This window comes from Budorcas taxicolor, chromosome 5 (genome assembly GCF_023091745.1).
Source record: "Budorcas taxicolor isolate Tak-1 chromosome 5, Takin1.1, whole genome shotgun sequence".
Lineage (NCBI taxonomy): Eukaryota > Metazoa > Chordata > Mammalia > Artiodactyla > Bovidae > Budorcas > Budorcas taxicolor.
The window spans coordinates 114,438,980-114,465,448 of NC_068914.1; the positions used below are offsets into that span (position 1 = coordinate 114,438,980).

At 48.2% G+C, this 26,469-nt stretch overlaps 1 protein-coding gene across 1 annotated transcript in view; it reads left to right on the top strand.

The window, feature by feature from the left end:
• The first annotated feature begins 984 nt into the window (after positions 1-984).
• Positions 985-26,469, top strand: part of ABTB3 (ankyrin repeat and BTB domain containing 3) — a 319,847-nt gene continuing 294,362 nt past the window's right edge. The window contains exon 1 of the mRNA XM_052640471.1: positions 985-2,128. Within this exon, the coding sequence (XP_052496431.1) occupies positions 985-2,128 (1,144 nt within the window). The remainder of the gene's footprint in view (positions 2,129-26,469) is intronic.

Below are 26,469 nucleotides of genomic sequence, written 5' to 3' on the forward strand. Positions count from 1 at the left end.
CTAGAGAAAGAAAAAGGAAAGTGAAATCTGAAACGCTAGGGCAGAAAGCGACCCCAAGCAGACACATTGTGAACCGCTGGGGGGAGCACAACTCGGTGGGTGGGTGGGTCACCTGTCCAACCTACCCAACCTATCCTTCTCCAGGTCTGGTATCAAAGCCGAAGCCTGAAGGGCAGGGACAGCAGGGATAATCATCCTGCTTTTCTAATAATCATCCGCGATTCTAAGCTCCCACTGCCCCCAACACACACCCACCTCTAGTTCTCAGGCCCCAGCTCACCACTTCCTGCAGCCTCGGTCCCAGGTCGGGGGCGTGTTTGAGGGGCGGGGCTGCGTGGAGCTGAGGAAAAAATATATATATTTATTTAAAGCTAATTAGCATCCTCCAATCCCATTGGCTCTCCGCCGGCCCTGCTTTACATACCCCCGCCCCGCTGGCTGCCCAGGGCTTGCGGGGTTCGGCAGGGTTTGCAGCCGCCGCGGTCGCTGCTGCTCTTCAGTGCCGGGCGGGTGAACACGGAGTGAACCCCGGCCCGGGAACCGGGAACCGGGGAGCCGAGAGCCAAGAGCCAGCTGCCGGCGGAGCTGCTGCCGCGGCGGCATCTGAGTAAATTTCCGTCCTACGAACACCGAGGCCGGCGTCCAGCGGCTTCTGCGCCCAGCCCGGCCCAGTAGGGAGTGGATCAGACACTTTTTATTTTGGAAGAAAGGGGCGAGTCCGGCGTGAGCTTCTCCCCCGGCCTGGCTCGCTCCTTAGCGCGCCCCAGATCCGGCCTGGGCTCTGGAAGATGACTCCCTGGTGTGCCCTGTGGATTCTAGCGGCGACGGCTCGGGGAGGCATCCGAAAGTAGTCACACTTGGTAGCAGCGGCTGGTGGAAAAGTGAGCCGAGGCGGCGCTGACTCGGCTCTTCCCGCGCCCCGGCGCCCGCTGCTCCTCGCTGCTCCTTCCCCTCGGCTCCCCGGCGGCATGAAGTGGCGCAGCGATGGCCAGGAGAGGTAAGAAGCCGGTGGTGCGGACGCTGGAGGATCTAACACTGGACTCGGGTTATGGTGGCGCGGCGGACTCAGTGCGCTCCTCCAACTTGTCCCTGTGCTGTTCCGACTCGCACCCGGCGTCCCCGTATGGCGGGAGCTGCTGGCCGCCTCTAACTGACTCCATGCACAGCCGGCACAACAGCTTTGACACTGTCAACACTGCCCTGGTGGAAGACTCCGAGGGGCTGGACTGTGCCGGCCAGCACTGCTCGCGGCTGCTGCCGGACCTCGACGAGGTCCCCTGGACCCTCCAGGAGCTGGAGGCGTTGCTCCTGCGCTCACGGGATCCCCGGGCAGGCCCGGTGGCCCCCGGTGGCCTGCCTAAAGACGCATTGGCCAAGCTGTCGACGCTGGTGAGCCGGGCGCTGGTACGCATCGCCAAGGAGGCACAGCGCCTGAGCCTGCGCTTCGCTAAGTGCACCAAGTATGAGATCCAGAGCGCCATGGAGATCGTGCTGTCCTGGGGCCTGGCGGCGCACTGCACGGCGGCCGCGCTGGCCGCGCTGTCCCTCTACAACATGAGCAGTGCCGGTGGCGACCGCCTGGGCCGCGGCAAATCGGCGCGCTGCGGCCTCACCTTCTCTGTGGGCCGCGTGTACCGCTGGATGGTGGACAGCCGCGTGGCGCTGCGCATCCACGAGCACGCAGCCATCTACCTGACGGCCTGCATGGAGAGCCTATTCCGGGACATCTACGCGCGGGTCGTGGCCTCCGGGCTGCCCAGGAGCTGCAGCGGCCCAGGCCCGGGCTCCAGCTCCGGCCCAGGCCAAGGCTCGGGCCCCGGAGCAGCCCCCGCGGGGGATAAGGAGCGGGAGGTCCCCGGAGGGGGAGCGGCGAGCGGCGGCGCCTGCAGCGCAGCCAGCAGCGCCAGCGGGGGCAGCAGCTGTTGCGCCCCGCCGACCGTCGCTGCTGCTGCCGCCGCCGCAGCCCCACCGGCAGCCGCCGCCAACCACCACCACCACCACCACCACGCGCTCCACGAGGCGCCCAAGTTCACCGTGGAGACGCTGGAGTACACAGTCAACAACGACTCCGAGATCTGGGGGCTGCTGCAGCCCTACCAGCACCTCATCTGCGGGAAGAACGCCAGTGGTAAGTGGCCGCGCGGGTGCCGCCCCCTCCCATCCAACGCGGCCAATTCTCCTCGTAAGTTGGCCCTTCGGTCCCCTCCCGCGTCCTTCCGGCCGCCCGCTGCTATCTTAAACCTCTGAGGGAACCGCCGATCTGAAGACAGCCAGAAACCCCACCTAGTGCCTCCTGCTTTGGGGATGCGCGGCGCGTACTTTACGCGGCTGGTACGGTCCCAAGCTAGAGAGCTTGCGGTTCCGCCCGCGATTCCGGGTGGAGCGGCGGCTGCCCCCTGCAGGCTGTAGGAAGAATACAGCGCCACTCTGGGGGGCGATCATTTGCGGCTAGTATATATTTCCGCCAGAGCCCTGTGGGGTTTTTGTTTTCTGTTTTTGACCTTAAAGATGACAAATACGCGGGCGAAGGAGTTTGGCTCCCTGGAACTCGGGAGGAGACGCTTTCCTCCCTCCGCAGCCCGATTCCGCTTGCTTCCCGGCGCCCTCGAGACGCCGTCGGTGAGCTGGTGGAGAGGCCCCGTGGCTGTAAAGGCAGACTGAGAGCTCACTCGGCCTAGAAATAGTTGGGGAAAGGTGTACGTGGTGAGAGGGTGGAACGGGCAATTTTTCTGGGGCAGTTTTTGAGGCCAGAGCTCACAGCTGGTGGGCGCTGCGCAATGGACAACCCCCCTGATGGAGACCTCCCAGCTCTTGCCGCCGTTGGCTGTCTGGGAGCTGCGGCTGTCACCACTTGGCTTAAGGGATCCCGTCAGGATGGGAGTAGGGCGGAGTTCCGGGGAGACTGCCAGTTTAAGAGGTGGTTTCCAGCAGGTTCTGTCATTCCTTTCCGCACCCCCTATTTTGAAGGCCGGAGCTGGGTGGGTTTGAACCTGCAGTTCTGGTGGCGGAGGGGATGGGGCCGGGGCGTTTGTTTTCGAGAGCTCGAGCTGGCGGTCCTGCCTGTCTGCGAAAGCCGGAGCTAGACACTTCAAAGCTTCAATTTTCCACAGGAAATGGTAGAAGTGTAACTGGAGACTCCAAAAGCGAAATAAAACTTTGTTACATATTCGGCGGTTTGGCTGGAGGCTGCGTGGTTGGTGCTGAAATGCAGTCTTTCTGGGCAGATTTCATTCATGTTGCTGCCTGTCCTTTTCCCCCGGCCTAAGCAGAGATGCAGCGGGCGCGGCCCGGCCTCTGGGGGTGCCAAGTGTGTGCATGGGAGTGTGTGCGTATTTGTGAGAGTCTGTGTGCGCGCGTTCGCGCGTGTTTCTGTGGGTGTGCCCAGAAGCAAGCAGCTCCAGCAGAAGCCCTTTGGAAACAGAATCTCCAGTTGTCAGTCCCCTCACCTGGCTTTGGTCATCGTTGGGGGAGGGGAAGGAAGAAGCAAAAAGTGAGTGTGTGTGCGCGCGCCCGCGTGTGTGTGCCCGCGCGCGCTCGTGAGTGGTGGGGCCAGGTTGGCAACTCCCCGATGCTCATCAAGACTCCTCCCGCATCTTCGCCAAAGCCCTCCCCCCTCTGCTGCCTGTCGGAGAGCGAAACCTCTAAAGGGAGGGTACCTGTAAGTCTTCCCATGCAGGTCCACCCATACCTGTGAAATCCTGATGAGAGGGAAACACCTGGGAGAAGGCATTGGTCTTTGTGTGCGTTTCTTCTGGAGGAGAATAAGGATTCACCTGTAAAACCCAGGAGCTTTGGACTGGATAATTTCTGTTTGAAACCCTGCCCCCCACAAAAAGTACAGAGAGACTTAATTTTCTTCCTGCCTGCTTGAGCCCACCGCCCCCGTTCTTACCTCCCTGCCCCCCAACCCTTACCTGCTGTTCCGACTGGAATCTCCTCCCGCTCCTGTTTCCTTTGGGAAGAAAAGCATTCCCCTTTGACTTCAGTTTGGCTTCCCTGGTGGTTCAGACGTAAAGAATCTGCCTGCAGCGCAGGAGACCCGGGTTGGATCCCTGGGTAGGGAAGATCCCCTGGAGAAGGGAATGGCTGGCTACCCATGCCAATATTCTTGCCTGGAGCATTCCATGGACAGAGGAGCCTGCCGGGCTTCAGTGGACTACAGTCCAAGGATCACAAAGAGTGGGACAGAACTGAGCCATCTGCACTTTCACTTCACTTGGGAATCTGGGTACCCTGCTTGCCTCTGAGTTGGCCATTCTCTTGAAGCTGTGACTGTGGGTCATAACTCACTTTGCTTCTCTGGGCCTCAGTCTCCCCTTCTATATAATGAAGGCCTCCATCTGTAATACACTCCCAAGTCCTCTTGTAGCTCTGTCTGTTTGTGTTAGCAGCCTCTATATTTTTTCAAGTTGGTTTTACTTTTATGATCTTTAGTATCTTTTAAAGACAGTGTTTGTGTTTATCCTTTTTGGAGTAAGTATAATTTGAGGAAGGAGGAGACCACAGAGCTGGTTCGGGGCAGGGTGAGTGTGTGGTGGTTGAGGTTTGCTGCCATTGCAGCATTTCCACACCACAGAGCTTAACTCATAGATCTCAGGGCCCCTTCACCATCTTATAATATGAGATACACTGTGATTTCATTGTGATCGCTTCACCTCTTTTCCTTGGGCTTGTTAAAAATGGAAGGAAGCAGTAAGAAATGAGCAATTAATTTTTTAGGTACCTGAAACATACATTAAACATCAAATCTGTTTCTTCAACTATTTTGCATGACATTTTTTCTGATCTGCAAGTCTTATTAAGGAGCCCATGCCGTACATAATCTTTCTCCCCCTTTAACTCAGTAGCATCACTTATTCATTCCTGAATTCATTTGTTCATCAATATTTATTGAGCAGTTATTAAATCTAGGTGCTGAGCAAGTAGCAGTACAAGCTAATAACAGCTAATGTGCATTCAATACCACTCTGTATATTGACCCATTTAACCCTCAGCATTCGTTTAGAAAGGTACTGCTATTATCCCCATTATACAGAGGAGGAAATTGAGGCACAGGAAACATAAATGTCTTGCGCTTTAGTGACAGATGAGTTCCCTGCCTTCAGTCCATCCTTGCTGCCCTTAATTACGCAGTTGGACTGAGGCCCTTCTTAGCCTGACAATCTTTCTATCTTAATTTATACACCTTTTGTTCCTATCAAACTGTACAGGGCAGAACTGGATTTAAGCTCCTAGTACACAGCTTCTTAGATGCCTGTTGAGTTGAGCAAGCTATTGTATAATATTGTACAGTGATATCCAGAAACTAGCTGTGGAATTCGGAATTCCTTGAATCGTCTTTTCAAGCCTTTCTACCTTGGTTGCCCCTTCTTACTGCCATCTCTGTACCTGTCCCCTTTCTAATTTTTTGCACCTATGACCTGAAGAATCAGGAAATGGATCACATGGGACTTGACTCAGAAAATAAAAGATAATTAGCTCTCAGTGAGGGCTTGCTGGCTCTCAAGAGCGTAAGCTTAGGGTGTGAACTCTGTGGTGACTGTTTTACTCTTCAAAGCTGGTTTGTTTGTTTTTTTTTTCATTGACTCTCTGCTGTTTAGAGTATCTGGGGAAACAGATAAGACAACTTAGTGAGGGTTGCATTTCAGTAGGGGGTTTAAAATTTGGCTTGATTGATTTTGCTAAAGCTCAATAAAGGACAGACAGAAGTGCTTCACCACACCATTTTCTGTGCAGTCATTTACCTTAAACCCCATCGGAGCTGGCCAGTTCCCACTCATCCCTGAAGACTTGGTTCAAAAACTGTCTTCCTGGAATCTTTGTGAGGCCTTCCTTGATGCAACCCTTTTTTCTTCCCCAAACCTAGGCCTTCCACAGCCCTTTCCCCATCCTGTGAGAATCTTGACCCTGACTTTGCTCTAAGTGACTCCCCATCGCACTGTGGCACTAACAGTTGAGACTGTATCTTTGTCATCTTTGTATCTTTCTCCATATCACTCAGCACAGCACCTAACACTCAGTAAATCCTGGGTACTATTTGTTGAATGATTATAACTAGCCCATTACATCTTTGAGATATAAAATTTACCCATCAGTTCAGTTCAGTTCAGTTCAGTCGCTCAGTCGTGTCCGACTCTTTGCGACCCCATGAATCGCAGCTCGCCAGGCCTCCCTGTCCATCACCAATGCCCGGAGTTCACTCGTAAAAGCCTGTGAAATCAGGTATCGTGGATTTGAATTTCAAGGCTTACATTTTTCTAGCTGTGCGTTCTTATGTATCATACCTAATCACTCTGAGCCCAGTTTCCTCAGCTGTAAAGTAGAGGTAATAATTATGAGGATTAAATGAAATTATTTGTATGAATATTACAGTGTGGTGCATGACATATTTTAGGGGCCAAAATGGTGATGGTAGTCATATAATTCAGGCATAATGGTATCTGTTATCTCTGTCTTATCCATGTGTTCAATGTGGATGGAACCAACAGGGTGCAGAATTTTAACTGAATCTTCCTTACTGATATTCAAAGCATCAAATAAGTCAGTGTGCCCACCTCAGAGATTAACATCATGCACATAGCCTCATTGCAAAGGTCACAAATAGATTGCTTGATCAAAGGAAGGTAGCTCATTTTATTGACTGTATTTCTTAAAAAAAAAAAAAGCATCATTAGTGAAGGGGCACCAGGGAGCTTTCTGGGTGATAGAAATGTGCTTCTGTTGATAGGGTTGTGGGTTCAGAAGTATGTGCCTTTGTCAGAATGCATTGCATTGTAAACTTAAGATATGTGTGTTTCACTGTATTGCAAATTACACTTCAGTAAAAAAGAAGACATAAAAAGAGCCATAGGCATCCTTGGATGGAATTTTGTTTTAAATGCAGAAAGAATTTGAAGAGAAGATTGCAAGAGGCAGTGTGGTGTGAGGAAAGGGAGAAGGGCTTTACACTTAGAAAGATCTAGCCTCAGATTTCAGCTCTGCCACTCTTTAGCAAGTGACTTAATTTTGCTGAATTTATTTTTCTCATCTGCAGAGTGAGGATTGCAAAACCGAAAAAGACATAAAAAAGGAAGAAAACCCAAACCTACCACATTAAAAGATTAAAATAATTAGATCAGATGTGTGAAAGCAACTGCTACATAGTAGGCACTCGATAATAGTGGCTTCCTTAAAAAACAGATTGTTCAGACTGGTGATAATAATAATCAGGGGATTTTGGATAGTCTCGTTCACTTCTGGGACCCCCAATCACTCTACAAACATTAATTGACATGAGCCCTGCCTCACCAGCCCTGGTCTGGTGGCTAAGTTTGTGTGCAGGTCTTTTGCTTTTCTGTGGCTCCATAGATCAAATGCCTACTCAGCTGTTTTCCTGGCCCACCCATCATCCCCCAGATCCACCCCTCCCACCCATCTTCCCTCAGATCCCCCGAGCTGGTTGAGTTACTCCATAGCACAGGGTTGCTGTGCTGGATGAAACCATAAGAAACCCAGCTTTTTGCGAAGAACTGCAAAAGCCATTTCAGCAGCCAGCCGTGTCAGTGTCTATGCTCACAGAGCACGTTTTTAATTAACTAACTCAATGTAAATTAAAACTTGAAATTTGGGTCAGTGGAGGGTTGCTTGGTTTTCTATTCAGATTTACCAGTTCAGTGCTGGAGTATTTGTAAGTAGGGTGTTTCCAGAAACGCACCATAAAAATAACAACAAAATAGAACAATAGAGGACCAACCTGGAGATCTGGGTTAGGGGGTGGAGTGGCTAATGGCCTTTGAATGGTTAAGAAAGGCCTCTAATTCTGGATCTGTTGTTATTTGTGACCTTGAGCCAGACACCAAACTTACCTGTAAAATGGATCTCTCATTTACTGAGAAGTAAATATAAAATAGTAATTGACTTGGGAGTCAGACATACCAATGTTTCCCTATTTGTAAAATGGGTTTTGCAATAGTAACAGCTACACTTGTGCAGTGCTTATTATATGCCAAGCACTGTTCGAAGAGTGCTATATATTATAATTGTTATAGTTACATTAGCTGTTATAAAAGACAACCTCCAAATCGTAGGAGCTTAACACAATAGAAGGTCATTTCTTTCTTTCTTTAAAAAATTTATTTATTTTAATTGAAGGCCAATTACTTTACAATATTGTAGTGGTTTTTGCCATACATTGACATGAATCAGCCATGGGTTTACATGTGTTCCGCATCCTGAACCTCCCTCCCACCTCCCTCCCCATCCCATCCCTCTGGGTCATCCCAGTACACCAGCCCTGAGCACCATCTCATGCATCGAACCTGGACTGGTGATCTGTTTCACATATGATAATATACATGTTTCAATGCTATTCTCTCAGATCATCCCACTCTTGCCTTCTCCCACAGAGTCCAAAAGACTGTTCTATACATCTGTGTCTCTTTTGCTGTCTCGCATACAGCGTTATCATTACCATCTTTCTAAATTCCATATATATGTGTTAGTATACTGTATCGGTGTTTTTCTTTCTGACTTACTTCACTCTGTATAATAGGCTCCAGTTTCATCACCTCATTAGAACTGACTCAAATGTATTCTTTTTAATGGCTGACTAGTCATTTCTTACTCACTAAAGACTGATTGGGAGAGGAGTGTGGTGGGAGTGAACTGGAGTGTCATTTGAATACCAAGATTGATGGAGAGAGTGGTTTCTTTGCCTTCAACCTGTGGCCTTTAGGGCTTTCCTTGGACATTTATCCAGCCCGTAGGTAGAGGAAGGAGAGTGTGGGGCATCTTAAGAATGGTGTTATGGGCTAAGCCTGAAAGGAGCCTTCATCATCATGTTTGTATATCACTGGCCAGGTATGTCACTGGCCCTCTGGCCACCAGATATCTGTGTTTCCTTCTTTTCAGACACAAAACATGGTTCCCTTTCTCTAAGGGAGGATCCTCATGTTCTATCCAGTCACCACTTTCAACTTGATGTTCTGGATCTTTGGGTGAATTCCTGTCCTATCCATGGAGATGAATGTGGCTTCTCATGGTTCAGGGACCCAGGATCCAAAAGAAACCCATTATCTTCCCCTCTGTGCCTGTATGCCATATCAGTCAATAACCCATTAGGAAAAGGCAGCAGTGGGAGATATACAGAAGTCACTGGCCCCTAGTAGTTATGAAATCTGCCAAGCAGACCATGGGTGAAGTTTCCTTGCTTAAGCCCCGCTTCTGCTCTCTGAGAGCAATTTCCCAGTTCATTGTTCTTCACACTTGTGGCTCTGCCCTGTAGGAGGAATATCGTTCCTGATGCTTCTTGGCCACCCTTGAAGTGGGTCTTAGGGAATATGACCTCTTTGAGGCTCTAAATCTAGTAATCTAGTTTTTGCCTTGAACTTTAAGGGGCCCAAGGATTGTTTTGGGCTTCCCAGGTGGCATTAGTGGTAAAGAACCCATCTCTCATTGCAGGAGAATAAGGGTTGCAAATTTGATCCCTGGGTGGGGAAGATCCCCTGGATCTTGCTCCAGTGTTCTTGCCTAGAGAATCCCATGGACAGAAGGGCCTGGTGGGCTATATAGAGTCCATGGGATTGCAAAGAGTCAGACATGACTGAAGCAACTTTGCATAACACAAGGATTGTTTTAATGCTTTAATAGTAAAAGATTTTTAAAATCCAGGCTCATAGATTTTGCCAATGCAATTCCCTCAACAGCACAGTAGGATTTTCATCTATGACATCTAGCTTACCAGCAGCCAGTTATTTCCTAGACCTAATTCTCCAGATTGGATTATTTCTTCCTTCACCTCAAACCTCTATTTCTCCCTCAACTTAATGAGGCCATCAGGCTTAGGTGGGAAACTTATACACTCTATCTGACATTTATTTCACTAGGTTCGGTTCAGTTCAGTCGCTCAGTCATGTCAGACTTTTTGTGACCCCATGGGCTGCACCATGGCAGGCCTCCCAGTCCATCACCAACTACCAGAGTTTACTCAAACTCACGTCCATTGAGTTGGTGATGCCATCCAACCATCTTATCCTCTGTCGTCCCCTTCTTTTCCCGCCTTCAACCTTTCCCAGAATCAGGGTATTTTCAAATAAGTCTGTTCTTCACATCAGGTAGCCAAAGTATTGGAGTTTCAGCTTCAGCATCAGTCCTTCCAATGAATATTCAGGACTGATTTCCTTTACGATGGACTGGTTGGATCTCCTTACAGTCCAAGAGACTCTCAAGCGTCTTCTCCAACACCACAGTTCAAAAGCATCAATTCTTCAGCACTCAGCTTTCTTTATAGTCCAACTCTCACATCCATACATGACTACTGGAAAAACCATAGCTTTGACTAGATGGACCTTTGTTGGCAAGGTAATGTCTCTGCTTTTTAATATGCTGTCTAGGTTGATCATAACTTTTCTTCCAAGGAGCAAGCATGTTTTAATATCATGGCTATAGTCACCATCTGCAGTGATTTTGGAGCCCCCCAAAATAAAGTCTGCCACTGTTTCCACAGTTGCTCCATCTATTTGCCATGAAATGATGGGTCTGGATGCCATCATCTTAGTTTTCTGAATGTTGAGCTTTAAGCCAACTTTTTCACTCCCTTCTTTCACTCTCATCAAGAGGCTCTTCAGTTCTTCTTCACTTTCTGCCATAAGGGTGGTGTCATCTGCATATCTGAGATTATTGATATTTCTCCCGGCAATCTTGAGTCCAGCTTGTGCTTCATCCAGCCCGGCGTTTCTCATGATGTACTCTGCATATAAGTTAAATAAGCAGGGTGACAATATACAACCTTGACATACTCCTTTCCCGATTTGGGACCAGTCTGTTGTTCCATGTACAGTTCTAACTGATGCTTCACTTAGACGTCTGCTCAATCTTTGTTCTTATTGTTCAGTATCTAGGAATAGCTGTTTTCTGCATGTCTCCACTACTCCTTCCCAATTTTACGTGCAAACTGACTAGTTCATGCCTGCGATCCTCTCTTCCCCTAATATCTTGCGAAACTTAGCCCAGAACAAGCAGCAAACTCTCTTACCATTATTTTTCAATCTTATTTCCCTAGAGCTTACAGGCTCAGTAGGCATAAGTTCTGCCTTCTAAATTATCATAGCAACAGTTTAACTAAACATTTCACTGCTGCAAAACATGAGGCTCCAGTTTTCCAGCCTTGAACACCTTAACCCACCATCTGACTTCTAAGCCAATGCCATGTACATAAGTACCCTACTGCCAGTGTCAATTTCAGTTTCTTTATTAGTTAGGGTAATGCAAGCTGTTGCATCAGATAAATTCTAACATTTCAGCAACTGAACACAATCAAACTTGTTTTCTCATTCATGTTGAGTTCAGTTGAAGCTAGTGGAAGGAGATGCTCTGTTTCATGGAATCTGATAGAGGGTCTGCCATCTAGAATATGCGACTCTCAGGAACTTCTGTGATTGGGGCAACAGTGAGGATGATGGGGAGGTTTTTATAGGATAGTCTTAGATGTGAGTATATTAATTCCTTCCACATTCCAAACACCAGAGTTTAGTCACATGGCCTCAACTAGATATCAGGGACTGGAAATTATGGTTTCCATCAGGGCAGCCACTCCTAGCCACAACTCTACACTGTTAAAGGGGCATTAATTTTGGGTAGGCACTAAACATCTCTGCCATTATGTATTAACTGTTTTAATACTAGCCACAACTTTATGAAATATGCGCTATTATTATTATCCCCGTTTTACAGATTAGGAAATTGAGGAACAGGAAATTTAAAGAATTTACCTAAGCTGACACAACTAGTAAGCATTTGTGTCAGATGTGAATGTGGGCAGTATGGCTCTGGACTGCCTTATGAAATGTTTATGATGATCAAAGTAATATTAAAATAATGTGATGAGTGCGAAGTGTTTTCCCCAGTGTCTCATACTTGGTACATATTTAACAACTGTTACTCTTTATCGATTATTCTTGTTACTGGCATCATGTTCTGGAAGTGAGATGCTGTGTGGATGAACAGTGAATTGATGTGAAGCTCTCAGGCACAGGTAATATATGAACCCCAAAGAGTGTGTGCTCCAGGAAAATTGGACTATGGGCCTGTCTGCTCTGCCACCCGCTTCCTTTCATCCATGGGGGGAACTAACTGTTGCTGAGCTGAGTACTTGTGCAAGGCCTTTCACGCACATTAACTCATTTCATCTCCACACTGTTCTTGTGAAGTGGGTGTTTCTTATCCCCATTTTACTGGGGAGGAAACTGAGGCTTGGATGGGTTCAACGACTGGTCCGAGATGCCATTGCTACTGAGGGGTAGAGTTAGAATTTGGGCTTCAGAGCCTGTTCTCTGAACAGCTGAGGCCCAGTGGTGAAGTCCGGTTCAAAGGAGCCTCTGAGAGGATCCCGGTGCAGCTGGAGGGGTGTGTGTGGAGAGGAGGCGGGGCTTGCCCTGGCGGTCATGGTTGATGATCATCCTCTCTGTAATATGTGGTCACAGGTCTTTTTTTAGCCCCCACTGTCTTCCTTTTCCATGGCTGCCCTGTGAGTCACTGTTCATGACGATGCTATGCAGCCTCCTCAGCTGAGGCCCTGGAGTAGCGGGTGGCTTTGTGGCCTCCAGGGGACAGCCCTGTCCATACCCTGTTTAGCTGGGTAGGCTCAGTGCTAGAAGGAGCTTCAGTCTGCTTATTAGAACTGAGGGCAGAAACCTGAAACTTGGCGGGAAATCTGTCCTCCCTGAGAATCACAGGCTGGGTTTTCCTAGAAAAGGATTGTTTCTGGGATCCTCTGAAATTAGGTGGACCCACTCTCTACTTCTGCCTGCAATGCAGGAGACCCAGGTTTAGTCCCAGGGCCGAGAAGATCCCGGGAGAAGGGAATGGCTACTCACTCCAGTATTCTTACATAGAGAATTCCATGGACAGAGAAGCTTAGTGGGCTATAGTACATGCGGTTGCAAAGAGTCGGACACGACTGAGCAACTAACACACACACACACACACACACACACACACACTCTACTACCTGTAAGCCAGGTAACTGTGGGCAAGCCAAGTAATCTTTCTAAGCATCAGTTTCCTCATCTGTTAAATGAGGATAATGGTAGTACTCCCCCTGTAGGGTCATTGGGAGGATGAATTAATTTATGTAAAATCCTCAGAATAATATTGAGCACACAATGTTAGCAATTATGATGATGATGATGAAGGGCTTAAGAAGTGCCAGCCTCCTTGCTTGAAGATCTGTTCCCTGTACCCTGCTTCTTCTGTTGAGTGAAAGGTTTTAAATAATTTTCCAGTAAGCAGACTTGTATGATTTGACACCTGGCTAGCTGTGTGATATTGGGCAAGTTACCTAACGCTTCTGCAACTCAGTCTTCCCTTTTGTTAAATGAGAAAAACAATAAAATCTAATTCTTAGGGCTTTTAGGGGGTGGCTGGTATATAGAAATTGCTTAATAGATGTCAGCATTGTTGGATTTTATTATGTTCACTAAAATTTTTTTCTACAGGCACTGTGTTAGATGTTAAGCAACATGGTCTCTGGCCTCATGGAGACTACAGAACTTAGTTGTCATCAAACAATCCTTTTCCTTCCTCTAGTGTGAGCTCAGTCTTGTCTGACTCTTTGTGACCGCATGGACTGTAGCCTGCTAGGCACCTTTATCCATGAAATTTTCCAGGGAAGAATACTGGAGTGGATTGCCATTTCCTTCTCCAGGGGATCTTCCCAACCAGAGATTGAACCTGTGTCTCCTGTGTTTCCTGCATTGGCATGTGGGTTCTTTAACAGCTGAGCCACCAGTGAAGCCCCCAAGCAATCATTCAGATGTAAATTTACAACTGTGACAGTGGGTACAAAGGAGAGATGCAGGGGACTGCAAGAGTCGTTACTGAAGCTCTAGATGTAGTCAGGAGTGAGGAAGTGAGGCCTGAGTGAGGTTGAAGCATGGCACATTTGGTTGAAAAGGTAGCAGAGTATTCCATGTATGCAGACAGAGTGTGCAAAGGGCCTGTGGCGGAAGGGAGTATGGCGAGAGGAGAGCAGCCAGTGTGACTGGAATGGGAGAAGCAAGTGAGGGGGCTGGTTAGAGGCTGAAGTAAGCATCTTCCAGAGTAAGGAGTCTGTCTGTTTCCAGGGACACTGGAGAGCCTTTAGAAGCTTTTAAGGAGGTAGAGAGGGTTTTCCAGGTGGCTCAGACTGTAAAGAATCTGCCTGCAATGCAGGAGATCTGGGTTCAATCCCTGGGTCAGGAAGATCCCCCGGAGATGGGAATGGCTATCCACTCCAGTATTATTGCCTGGAAAACTCCATGGACAGAGGAGCCTGGCAGGCTACAGTCCATAGGGTCACAAAGATTCAGACACGACTGAGTGGCTAGCACTTCCACTTTTCAAGGAGGGAGACACCTGTGATCAGATATGTGCTTTAAAAAGCAGTTTGGAGAGCAGACAGGAAGGGAAGGGTAAATATAGTAATGCCAGTGAGGTTGTTATCACCTGCATCTTACACAGTAAGAATCTGAGGCTACCAAGCACTCAGTAACTTTCTCAGAGTTGCTAAGACAAGAAATGGCAGAGCAGGGATTTGAACTTGAGCCTGAGGGACTTCACATTGCACCTGCCTCCTACCCATGCCATGCTTCATGCCAAGGGAGCTTCTGGTTCACCTCTCACATTTTACAGGTGGGAATACTGAGGCCCAGAGTGAGATGCTGATGCTGCCTTCCCCATGGTCACAAGGTTCTGTGGCAGAGCTGGACCGGTAACCCAGCTTTCTGGATTCTTAGCTCATCTCTCCTCCACTGTGATGCATTGTCTCCTCCAAACCAGATCACCGCTGGGAGGCAGAGTGGGCTGAGAGGCTGCCTTGTCAACAGACAGCAGTTTTGGAGGTTAATTTACAGCCTGGATGTAACATTGTGGGTTTTATTCTACGTGCATCTCACAGCAGAAGGAGTGCTAGTCTAGAACCTTGCAGAGGTCTTGGTTAGCTTGTGGCTGGGCCAAGGGAAGCAATGACTGTGCAGTTCAGGTGTGCAGAAGGCAAGATCAAGCAAGTGGTTCCCCAGTGCATGAACATCTGCGAGCAAATCAGAGACGCAGCTCTACAGGGTAAGCGGAACCTGAAGGAGGCTAAGGTTGCTTGGGTTCAGTGGGGGTTTGGGGTAGTGTATATCACTGTTTCTTCCTAATCCAGCTCACAGTGCCAGCCAGGGGGTCAGGATGCATGTCAGAAGCACGCACGCACAGATCACCTCCTCTCTCTCTGAATATCTCTAAAATGTCAAATACTGGGGAGCATACATGAATACATGGTTTTCCCCTCCCTCGGCTTCCTCCCTCAGGCCCTTCAGCCTTTTCTTGGCTGACTTTGAGGATCAGGGTCTGGGTTCATGCTTGTGAGCAAAACTTCACATGGTTCCTGCCTTCGTGCAGCTTGAAGGCCTGAGGCAAGTTTAGTTTATTCAGAAAAAATCACCCAGAAGTAAAACTGCACCCATGGCAGGAACTATTGGATTGGCCAAAAAGTTTGTTTGGGTTTTGCCATCTCAGCTTAGTAAAAACCCAAACAAACTTTTTGGCCAATGGAATACTTCAGAGAGGTTCACGTGACCCAGGGACAAAGCCTCCTCCTCAGATGTGAGATGAATGCAGCTGCCCCTCCCTCATGCTTCCAGGAGTGGTTGTGGCCCACACAGGGCCACCAGACATTTGGAGCCTGGTGTGGAGTTGGGGTTAAGATGTGAAATTCTCTTCCGGTGCTGGAGTTTGCCATCAGGGAGGGTGGGGGTGAAGAGTCAGGCATCCCCTCCACATGTTGGCATCTCTGAATTCTGTATCTGGTTCCTCTGTCTTTCGGAGCCTTCTCACCAACCCCTGCCACCCTGGTCTCTCCATCCTGCAGCTGCCATTCTGGGGGCCAGTTGATGAGCCTGTCACTGCTTCATATTCAGATCACTGGGGCAGGTTGGTGCAGGCGAGGGAGCAAAGGCTCAGTTCCAGGGGCCAGTGTGAGCACCCCCCACCTCTCTTTGTGTCCTGACTTCCTCCACACCCTCCCCACCTGCTTCCACTCCTGTTGCTGATTTGGTTGCTGCCCCGAGTTTGTCTTCCTCCCAGCATGGACTGTGGACTAGGGAACAGACCACGAGCAAGCTGGTGATCTCATGGCCTCTGATGGCTGTATCATGTGGAACAGCTGGGGGCTGCTGGGAGCATGGGCAGGGGAGAGTGGGGTGAAGGAGGGGTGATGAGCCTTCCAGTGAGTGGGAAGACCTCGGTTCAGGCCTTGTAGGGTGTGCCCATGCTGTGTGACCTTTGACAGTCTGTGACCCCTCTCAGCCTCAGTTTCCTTGTGTAAGAAAAGGAAATCTTGATGCTACCAGGTTCTGGTATTCATAGAAGGTTGCAAGTGTCAAAAGAGGCAACACTTTGGAAAACCATTACTAGCACTGCTGCTGCTGCTGCTGCTAAGTCGCTTCAGTCATGTCCGACTCTGTGCGACCCCATAGACAGCAGCCCACTAGGCTCCTCTGTCCCTGGGATTCTCCAGGCAAGAATACTCGAGTGGGTTGCCATTTCCTTCTCCAATGCATGAAAGTGAAAAGTGAAAGGGGAGTCGCTCAGTCGTGCCCGACTCTTAGCAACCCCGTGGACTGCAGCCCACCAGGCTCCTCCGTCCATGGGGCTAACTAATGGTAAAAGTTAACATTGATTGTTTACCCCAGTATTAGAGCTGTTCAGAGAAACAGAACCAGAAGAGTATATACATACGTATGGGTTTCCCAGGTGGTGCAGTGGTAAAGAATCCACCTGCTAATGCGGGAGACGTAAGGTGAGGGTATGATCCCTGGGTAGGGAAGATCCCCTGGAGTAGGAAATTGCAACCCACTCCAATATCCTTGACTGGAAAATTACATGGACAAGGGAGCCTGGAGGGCTACAGTCCATGGAGTCACACAGAGTTGGAGACGACTGAGCATACACACACACACACACACACACACACACACACACACGCACACACACATATATGAGGAGATTTGTTATAGGATTTGGCTTACACTGGTTATGGAAGCCAAGAAATGCTACAGTTTACCATGTGTGAGTAGGAGAACCAGGGAACCAGGGGGCCACTCATGTAAGTACTAGAATCCAGAGACCTGAGAACCACGGTTTGCTGCCTCGAGCTTCCCAGTAGTCTGTGCAAAAAAAAAAGAAGTCATCATGAACAGATATACAATTCAGAGTGTGATGGATGAGGCCGAAATAAACGAGCTGCTGTAGCTGTTCCTGTGGCTCAGGCCGAAAAGAAATTTCTCAGCAGGAGAGTAGAAGCGGTTTTTAAGTGGTACTTAGTGACCTTGCATTTCAGCCCCTGGTTGTTAAGAAAGGACTAGGAGGGCCTCTTCTTGGTTTGAGTTTTTCTCTCCCCTGCTTGCTGTCTGCACCTCCTCTCTCATCCCTTACAGAATGTCCAGGTATGATGATACATGTGTCACAGAAAGTTGGGAGTGGCAAGTGTATCAGTGTCCCTCTTGTATTTGGGAGGAGGGTCTTGGGGTTAGAAGCTGGCCTTGGAAGCTGATGTCTATGTCAGATGGTCCCTAGAAATCAGATATGAGTTCATTTGAGGGAAAGTGTACAAAATGCTCCTCTGGGGGAAAAATAATCCCTAAACCTGTAAACGTGGTCCCTAGCATGGCGGGGTATGAGTCTGGGGAGACAGGAGAGAGCTGGGTGGGGCCTGGGCCTTGGAGGGACTGTTGCCAGTGTGCTTAAATCAGAGGCATCTGAGGGTTTAAGGACAGAAGAGAGTATGAGGTTCACTGTGAAACAAGCTGTGTGACCTCAGGCAAGTTATTTAACCTCTCTGAACTTGTTTTCTTATCTGAAAAACAACCCAGCAGAGTTTTTGAGGCTCAAAGGAATCGTCAGATGTGAAAGTGATCTATAAGCTGCAAAGTAATCATTTGTTTTTCATTCATTTAATAAATGTTTATTGAGAGCCTATTATGGAGGAGGCATGGTTCTGGGCACATAACATACATCAGTGTTCAAACAGACAAAAATTCTTGCCTTCATAGAACTTGCATTCTAGTGGAAGGAGACCCTAAACAATAAACATAGTAAACATAAGACCCTAAACAATAAACATACTTCTAGGACTGCAAGGAGATCCAACCAGTCCATTCTGAAGGAGATCAGCCCTGGGATTTCTTTGGAGGGAATGATGCTGAAGCTGAAACTCCAGTACTTTGGCCACCTCATGCGAAGAGTTGACTCATTGGAAAAGATTGATGCTGGGAGGGATTGGGGGCAGGAGGAGAAAGGGACGACAGAGGATGAGATGGCTGGATGGCATCACTGACTTGATGGACGTGAGTCTGATTGAACTCCAGGAGTTGGTGATGGACAGGGAGGCCTGGTGTGCTGCGATTCACAGGGTCGCAAAGAGTTGGACACGACTGAGTGACTGAACTGAACTGAACTGAACTGAACATAAACATGTTAGAAATTGATATCTGCCCACTCCAGTGTTCTTGCCTGGAGAATCCCAGGGACAGGGGAGCCTGGTGGGCGGTTGTCTATGGGGTCACACAGAGTTGGACATGCCTGAAGTGACTTAGCAGCAGCAGCAGCAGCAGCATGGAAAAAATAAATTAGAGCAAGGGGATCTGGAGGGCTGGGGATGGTGAGTCATAATTATAAATAGTGTGGTCAGGGTTGTCTCACTGACCATGTGATGCTGGTGCAGAGAAAGGTGAAGGAGGTGAGGAGAGTGTTCCAGGCAGAGGGAACAGCCAGTGCAAAGGCCCTGAGGCAGGAAGAACAAAGAAGCCGTTGTAGTGGAGAGAAGTGAGTGAGCCAGGGATAAGACAGAGAAGCAGAGAGTCCTGAGGAGCCAGGCTAAGTAGGCCCTTGTGGGCTACCATAGATTTTGGCTTTTGTTTTTAGTGAACTGGAAAGTTTTTGGTGAACTGGAAAGTTCACTGTAGGATGCTGAGTCAGGATTTGAAGATCTGACTGAAGATTTAAAAAGAAACATGTTGGCTGTTGGTTGAGAATGGATGCTAGAGGAGCGCGAGGCAAGGCCGGGAGACTCGTGTGTAGAGGCTCTTACAGTAACGCAGGCGGGAGATGATGGGGGCCTGGGCCAGGGTGGCGGCAGTGGAGGTGCTTGGATTTGGGCCATAATGGAAAGGAGGAGTCAGCAAGATGTCATGGCCGCACTGGGTACAGGGTGTGGGAGAACGGAAGAACAACAAGGGTGCCGCCAGGGCGGGGGTGGAGAAAGGAGAAGCTTCCTACACTGTTGGTGGGAATGTAAATTGGTGCAGCCACTGTGGAAAACAGTGTGGAAGTTCCTTTAGAAACAGTTACTGTATGATCCAGCAATCCCACCCCTGGGTATATATTCAGAAGAGATGAAAACGTGAATTCAAAAAGATACATGCACCCCAATGTTCAGATGGCAGTATTTATAGTAGCCAAGACATGGAAGCATCCTAAGTCTCCATCAACAGATGAATGGATAAAGATGTGGTGTACACATGCAGTGGGATGTTGCTGATTCAAAAGAATGAAATAATGTCATTTTCAGCAACATGGATGGGCCTAGAGACTATCATACTAAGTGAAGCAAGTCAAATAGAGAAAGACAAGTATATGACATCACTTATATGTGAAATCTGAAAAACAGTACAAATGAACTACCTACAAACATAAACAGCCACAGAAAACAAAGGATGTGTAGGTGGGGTGGATAAACTGGGGGGGGGGGGGTGGGGGGGTGGGGGAAGGGTGCCTCCAGGGTTTCGTCTGAATAACGGGAAGGATGGAGTTGCCATATTACTGGGAGGGGAAGATTTGGAAAGAGCAGGTTTGAGACAGTGGAAAGATCAGGAATCCAGATGGGGCTCTGCTAAGTTTGAGATGCCTTTCAGACATCCAGTTGGAGATGTCAGGTGTTAGTTGGACAGTCATGGCTAGTGTTCAGGAGAGAGGAAGGTTTGGAGATACAAACTTGGGAGTTGGGAGGATGTGAGTAGTTTTTAAAGCCATGGGACAGGACCAGGTCACCTAAGGAGAGAATGTAGAAGAGACCAGAGCACCAAGGACTGAGCCTTTCCTTGGTCTGAGCAGAAGAGGAAAGACCAGCAAAGGAGATGGAGAAGCAGCCACTAAGAAGGAGAGCTAGAAATATGCTGAAAGTCAACAGAAGAAAATATCTAGGAGGAGAAAGTGATCAGCTGTGTCATGAGAGGTGGTTCCCACCATTGTATCCTGGGCTGTGGGGGTGTTTCTCCCTGGTACCCCTGGGCACTGTTTCTCGGCCCAGTGAACAAGCAGCATCAATGTGCTTAATGGAAACCACACTAACCATAGTGAACCAGAAGGATGTTTGGGATGTTTTCTCAAGAGGATGAAGGCAAAATGGCCTCAGTATGTCATCTATAAACAGAGGTTGTGTGTGCCTGTGTGTGTGTGCATGCTCAGTCGTGTCCAACTCTTTGTGATCCCCTAGATTGTAACACTCTTGCCTGGAAAATCCCATGGACGGAGGAGCCTGGTGGGCTGCAGTCCATGGGGTCGCTAAGAGTCAGACATGACTGAGCGACTTCACTTTCACTTTTCACTTTCATGCATTGGAGAAGGAAATGGCAACCCACTCCAGTGTTCTTGCCTGGAAAATCCCAGGGTCATGGGAGCCTGGTGGGCTGCCGTCTATGGGGTCACACAGAGTTGGACATGACTGAAATGACTTAGCAGTAGCAGCAGCAGACTGTAGCACACCAGGCTCCTCTGTCCATGGAATTTTCCAGACAAAACTACTGGAGCAGGTTGCCATTTCTTACTCCAGAGGGTCTTCCTCACCCAGGGATCCAACCTGAGGGAATTAGGCCAAATCAGTGACTTTAGTCTAGGTTCTTATGAATCTTGACCTTTTTTTTTAGTCTTAGAGTCCTATACAGGGCCTTATAGACCCTGTAGGGGTCACATGGGGAGGCTTCCCATCCCCTACCCCTACACTTCCTCAGAATTGCTACGCATTCATCTGTTTTTATATTGGACTTTTGCATAAAATGCATTTGAAAAAGGGAGTCTGTTGCTAGAGCAAGTTTGAAAAGCACTGGCCTGAAGGATTAGCAAATCCCTCCTGCTTTGACATCCCAGGAGGCTCAAGCTACCCAGAGAGCAGGGATCACACAATGTGTTTTGACTTTGGGCGTGGAGACAAGTCAGGAGAGTGTGTCCTGCTGAGGCTCAGAGAAGCGCTGAGCCAGGTGGAGTGGGGAGCGGGGAGAAAGTCAAGTGCTGCGCTTGGAACCCTGCGGAGCTCCAGGACCCAAGAGAATCGGGAAAGAGAAAAGGGGAACAAATACTGGAAAGACGCAGAGCTGGTAGAATGCAGGGTCCAATAGCCAGATACTTCAGTGTTAGACATGACTTTTCTTTCTATAGCCTCCTCTTTTGCAATTCTGCTCACTGCCTGATGCAAGGCTCTTTTTTTGTCCTCCTCCACTGCCTCATCCTCACCTCCCAGGTGGCATTTCTGATACAAGGGAGCAGAGGTAGAACTCTGCTAACAAAGCTACCTCTGAACCTAAAATAATCCTGTCCAGCCAGACACTTGCCAGCATTCCATGCCAAAGTGCTTGCTTTCATTTGTGGAAGTCGGCGCATTCACCCGTGGTCTTCAAAGGTCTGAGGTTCAAACTGGCTTGCCTCTGTATTAAAGAAATATGCATTATCCCCCCCTAAGGAGTTTTGTGGCTAAATCAATTTTACATAAACAGAAAGAATCAGTCCTGAATTCCTAAATCCCAATGTAGAAGACAGTGACTTTGGGATATTGTGACTTAGGGGTTGTTAAGTTATTTACTCACCAAAAATCCAATCTAGTTGATTCTATGGAGGGCAGTCAACATGGTATGGGCTTCCCGAGTGGTTCAGTGGCAAACAATCTGCCTGCCAATGCAGGAGACGCCAGAGAAGTGGTTTCGATACCTGGGGTCAGGAAGATCCCCTGGAGTAGGAAATGGAAACCCACTCCAGTATTCTTGCCTGGAAAATCTCAAGGACAGAGGAGCCTGGTGAGTTACAGTCCATGGGGTCACAAAGAGTCATACACAACTGAGTGGCTGAGCATGCATGCAACATGGTATGTCATGTCATGTAACCACGGAGACCAGAAGTCTAGGTCCATCCCAGTGCCATCCTCTCCTGGCTGTGCCAACTGAGCAAGGTCTTCTCACTCAGTTTTTTCCCCCATAAGAGTGCCCACCTCATAGGAGTATTTTAGGGATAAAATGAAATGACATGACATTTATATGCACTTAGTTTGGGATAGTGGGTGCTCGATGCATGTCAGCTGTTATTGTTGGTATTATCATTCTGTAGTCATCTGAAACCTCTATTATTATAGCACTCATCAGGCTTTTAAAATATATATATATATATATATATATATATATATATATTTGTCTGGCTGCAGCAGGTCTTAGTTGCTGCATGTGGGATTTAGTTCCCTGACCAGGGATGGAATCAGGCCCTTTACATTGGGAGTACAGAGTCTTAGCCACTGGACCACCAGGAAAGTCCCAGGTTATACGGAATAATTTCCTCACCTATTAATCTTTATAGATCAGACTCTATCTTCTTCATCTTTGTGTCTCTGGTACTGCACCTGGCACATTGTAGGCTCTTAAGTATATTTGTTCAATGGATGAAGGAGGTCATAGAATGTAAGCTCCATGCAAGCAAGTGCATTTGTGTGATCGTTCACCACCATCACCCAACACATAGTGGGCACCTAATCAATATTTGTGGTCTGTAAAATGAACCACAGATCCATGGAACTGCATTAACAGGCAAGCCAGGAGCCTGGTGCTAATCATTGGCTAACTGGCCGGGCATCCTCCTCTGTTTCTGAATTCTCTGCTCAGAGAATCTCTCCTTTTCAAAGCTTGCTTCTCTTTGAAGAATGGAAAGGGAATAATTGTTCATTATTCCTTTATACCCAATATCTTCCTGTGAGATGGCACCTTGCTCTAATTCAGAGTTGAAAGCCATGTCTGCAGAGACTCTTGGATCTTTGAGCTGGAAGGAGCCTGCCCAAGCTCTCCTGGGGCAGGTCAGTCTGGGGACCAGGCAGGTTTTGCAAACCAGATACCTGAGAACCAGGGGGGTGAATAGATGTGTGTGGAGCCACAGAGCCGCCGGCAGATGAGCAAGCTTAGTAGGTGTGCAAGGGTCCCGAGCTTTAGAGGTAGAAAGTCCTGACTTCATGTGGTGGCAGGGGGTTGCCTCAGCTCCCTGAACCCCCAGATTGGTGTCTCTCCATGATGCTATGCTGGCCCGGAAAAAATAAGAAACTTGGCTTTGTTTTCTTTCCTTGGTTGTGACTAACCCCTGGGTCCCCTTTATGGAGGTGTTCAGGTGCCAGGATCTATGCCGAGCAATTTCCTGGTATTCTCTCATTAATCCCTCCAGCCCCACTGATGAGGTCAGTGTTGTTAGTTCCACTGCAAATCCAGGGACACCGACTCAGAAAAGTTCACGGACTCACTCCAGGCCACGCTGGGTGGGTGCAGCAGGTGGGATTCCCATGTGGTGCATTATCCACAGGTTGCCCCTTAACCGAGTTGGCTGCCATGTGACCCACTGAAAATTCCTTAAATATTCTGATGACACCAAGCCAGTGTCTAGACTGTGTCTGGTTAATTCTGAGGGTAGGGGATGTGGGGGAATCAGCCGTTAGGTGAACAATCAATTAATTTAATCAGATGGGCAGTGTGGCGTTGTAAAGATGTTGCAACCTTTGTCTAATGCTCTCCCTTATGACTTGTTTTATGTGGGTTGTTTTTTTCTTCTTTTTTTTTTGGTAGGGGGATCTCTCTCCTTTTTCCCTTTAGTCTTTCTTTTGGGCAATAATTCAGTATCTACTAGGTGTCAGGCTCTGCTGTAAGAGGAAAAGCACACACCACTGCCAATGTCTGGTCCGGTTTTGTGATTAGAAAGCACAGCGTGACACCTATCAATTCAGATACTTCCTCTGAGCAGATTTCACCTAATGTTCCTGTTGAGTGGCTGAGGCCTGCCTCTTCTTCCCCTTTCCCAAGGGAACAAACTCGCCTGAGTGGGACTGAGGAGGGTCCCATGGGGCAACTGGAAGCCATGTTTTCCTTTTTCTCAGGCTGCACTGGCTGCACTTTTGAATCCTCCAGTGCCTTTTTAGTATCCCAGTTCTTTAGGCTTGCACAGTTTGCAAAGCCCCATCAACTATTTTTGTTAATATTCGTGACAGCCCTGTGTAGTAAGGTGGGTAGGTGTTCATACCTTACTGTTGTATATGGGGCAGCTGAGGATGGGAGAAGTGAAGGATCTTGTCCAAGGTCACCAAGTGGCAGCACTGAGCGTCTGACTCCTAGTGCAGACCTGCTTCTGTGCTTCCCTGTACCACTCCATGAGCATTCTTGGTGCTCAAATATTTGGAGGACTTGGATTGACTATCCCACAGGAGTGCGTGAAGAGTATACAGGGGCCCCATCTGAGGACTCATCTGGATGTAGAGGTTACCCCAGTCTTTGGATCCCCCAACCTTTGGATGTATGGAATTTTTTTGTCCCCCCACTGCATCCTCTCACAACTCAGTGGAACCTTGAGTCCAACCCTGGTCCCCACCTTTCCATTTACAGCTGTAGGAGGGACCCCCCAGACCATTTTGATTTGTACTTCAGATGCTGCTACTTGAAGGTCAGGAAGTCCATGGATCATCCACTCAGAAAGAAGAGAAGGACCGTGGGAGGAGGTGCCTCAGAGCTTCTGTGGGCTCTGCAGGCAGCCCTTCGCCAGCTTCCCACTGGCCCCAGAGGAAGAAGCTTCCATCATGGGCTACTTGAGCCTCCCCCATAGTGGGTCTTCTAGAGGAAGCTCAAGCTCAGCTTCAGCTCACTCTTTCTGAAGGAAAACACAAGCATAGAAGCTCACAAGCCCAGAGTGCCTCAGCTTAGCTGTAAAATCCATTCTGTCACCACACCAAAAGGGCTGCCCAGTATTGCAGTGGGTACCTGGAAAAATGGGCATGACCAGTGGGAGACATGAGCCCAGCCAGGTCTTCGGTTTGCCAAAAGCTTTCCATTGCAAGGACTATCTCAGCCAGAAATCTTTATATATTCCATTCACAGTGTCTTTGTTATGAATCTTAATCACTCATCATGTTTGCCTTAGAGTAAAATGAGTTTTCTATAAAAAGAGTAGTAGGAGTTTATTGATTGTGTATCATATATCAAGGAAAGTTTCAGTTTGTTTGCATTTGGATGAAGCAAGGGAAAGCATCAATAGTTGTTACTGCAACAGAGACCAGGGAAACAGGCAGCCACTCTGTGTGTGTGCGTGCACGCATGTACACGTACACATGTGTATGTGCATGCACAAGTACCTACATCAGTTCAGTTCAGTTCAGTTCAGTCGCTCAGTCGTGTCCAACTCTTTGAGACCCCGTGAATCGCAGCACGCCAGGCCTCCCTGTCCATCACCATCTCCCGGAGTTCACTCAGACTCACGTCCATCGAGTCCGTGATGCCACCCAGCCATCTCATCCTCTGTCGTCCCCTTCTCCTCCTGCCCCCAATCCCTCCCAGCATCAGTCTTTTCCAATGAGTCAACTCTTCTCATGAGGTGGCCAAAGTACTGGAGTTTCAGCTTCAGCATCATTCCTTCCAAAGAAATCCCAGGGCTGATCTCCTTCAGAATGGACTGGTTGGATCTCCTTGCAGTCCAAGGGACTCTTAAGAGTCTTCTCCAACACCACAGTTCAAAAGCATCAATTCTTCGGCACTCAGCCTTCTTCACAGTCCAACTCTCACATCCATACATGACCACAGGAAAAACCATAGCCTTGACTAGATGGACCTTAGTCGGCAAAGTAATGTCTCTGCTTTTGAATATGCTATCTAGGTTGGTCATAACTTTTCTTCCAAAGAGTAAGCGTCTTTTAATTTCATGGCTGCAGTCACCATCTGTAGTGATTTTGGAGCCCCCCAAAATAAAGTCTGACACTGTTTCCACTGTTTCCCCATCTATTTCCCATGAAGTGATGGGACCAGATGCCATGATCTTCGTTGTAGTTTTAACATCTTCCAAAATTGTATAGCTAGCCACCCTATCTATGGAGGGACCATCCCATGTCATACCCAAACATACTCCATTAAATTTGTGTTATGGCTGGAAAAAAATTGTATTGGTTTTGCTTTGGGAATTATTTTGCTGTGTGTGTATCTCACCTGTTTTATGGTGGGCTTAATTTCTCTATTGTTATCATGTGTCCTCAGGAATTCTTACAAAAGGAGAAAAATCTAAGCGGCCTCCCTATCCCTACCCTCAACTGTAATGAAACTCTTATGAAAATTGAAGCCAACAGTTCATGATGTTGACTTCACAGTATGGATTAATTACATAGTTATTAATTATGGTTTTGCAGTTTTCTTTTCATGTTTTATA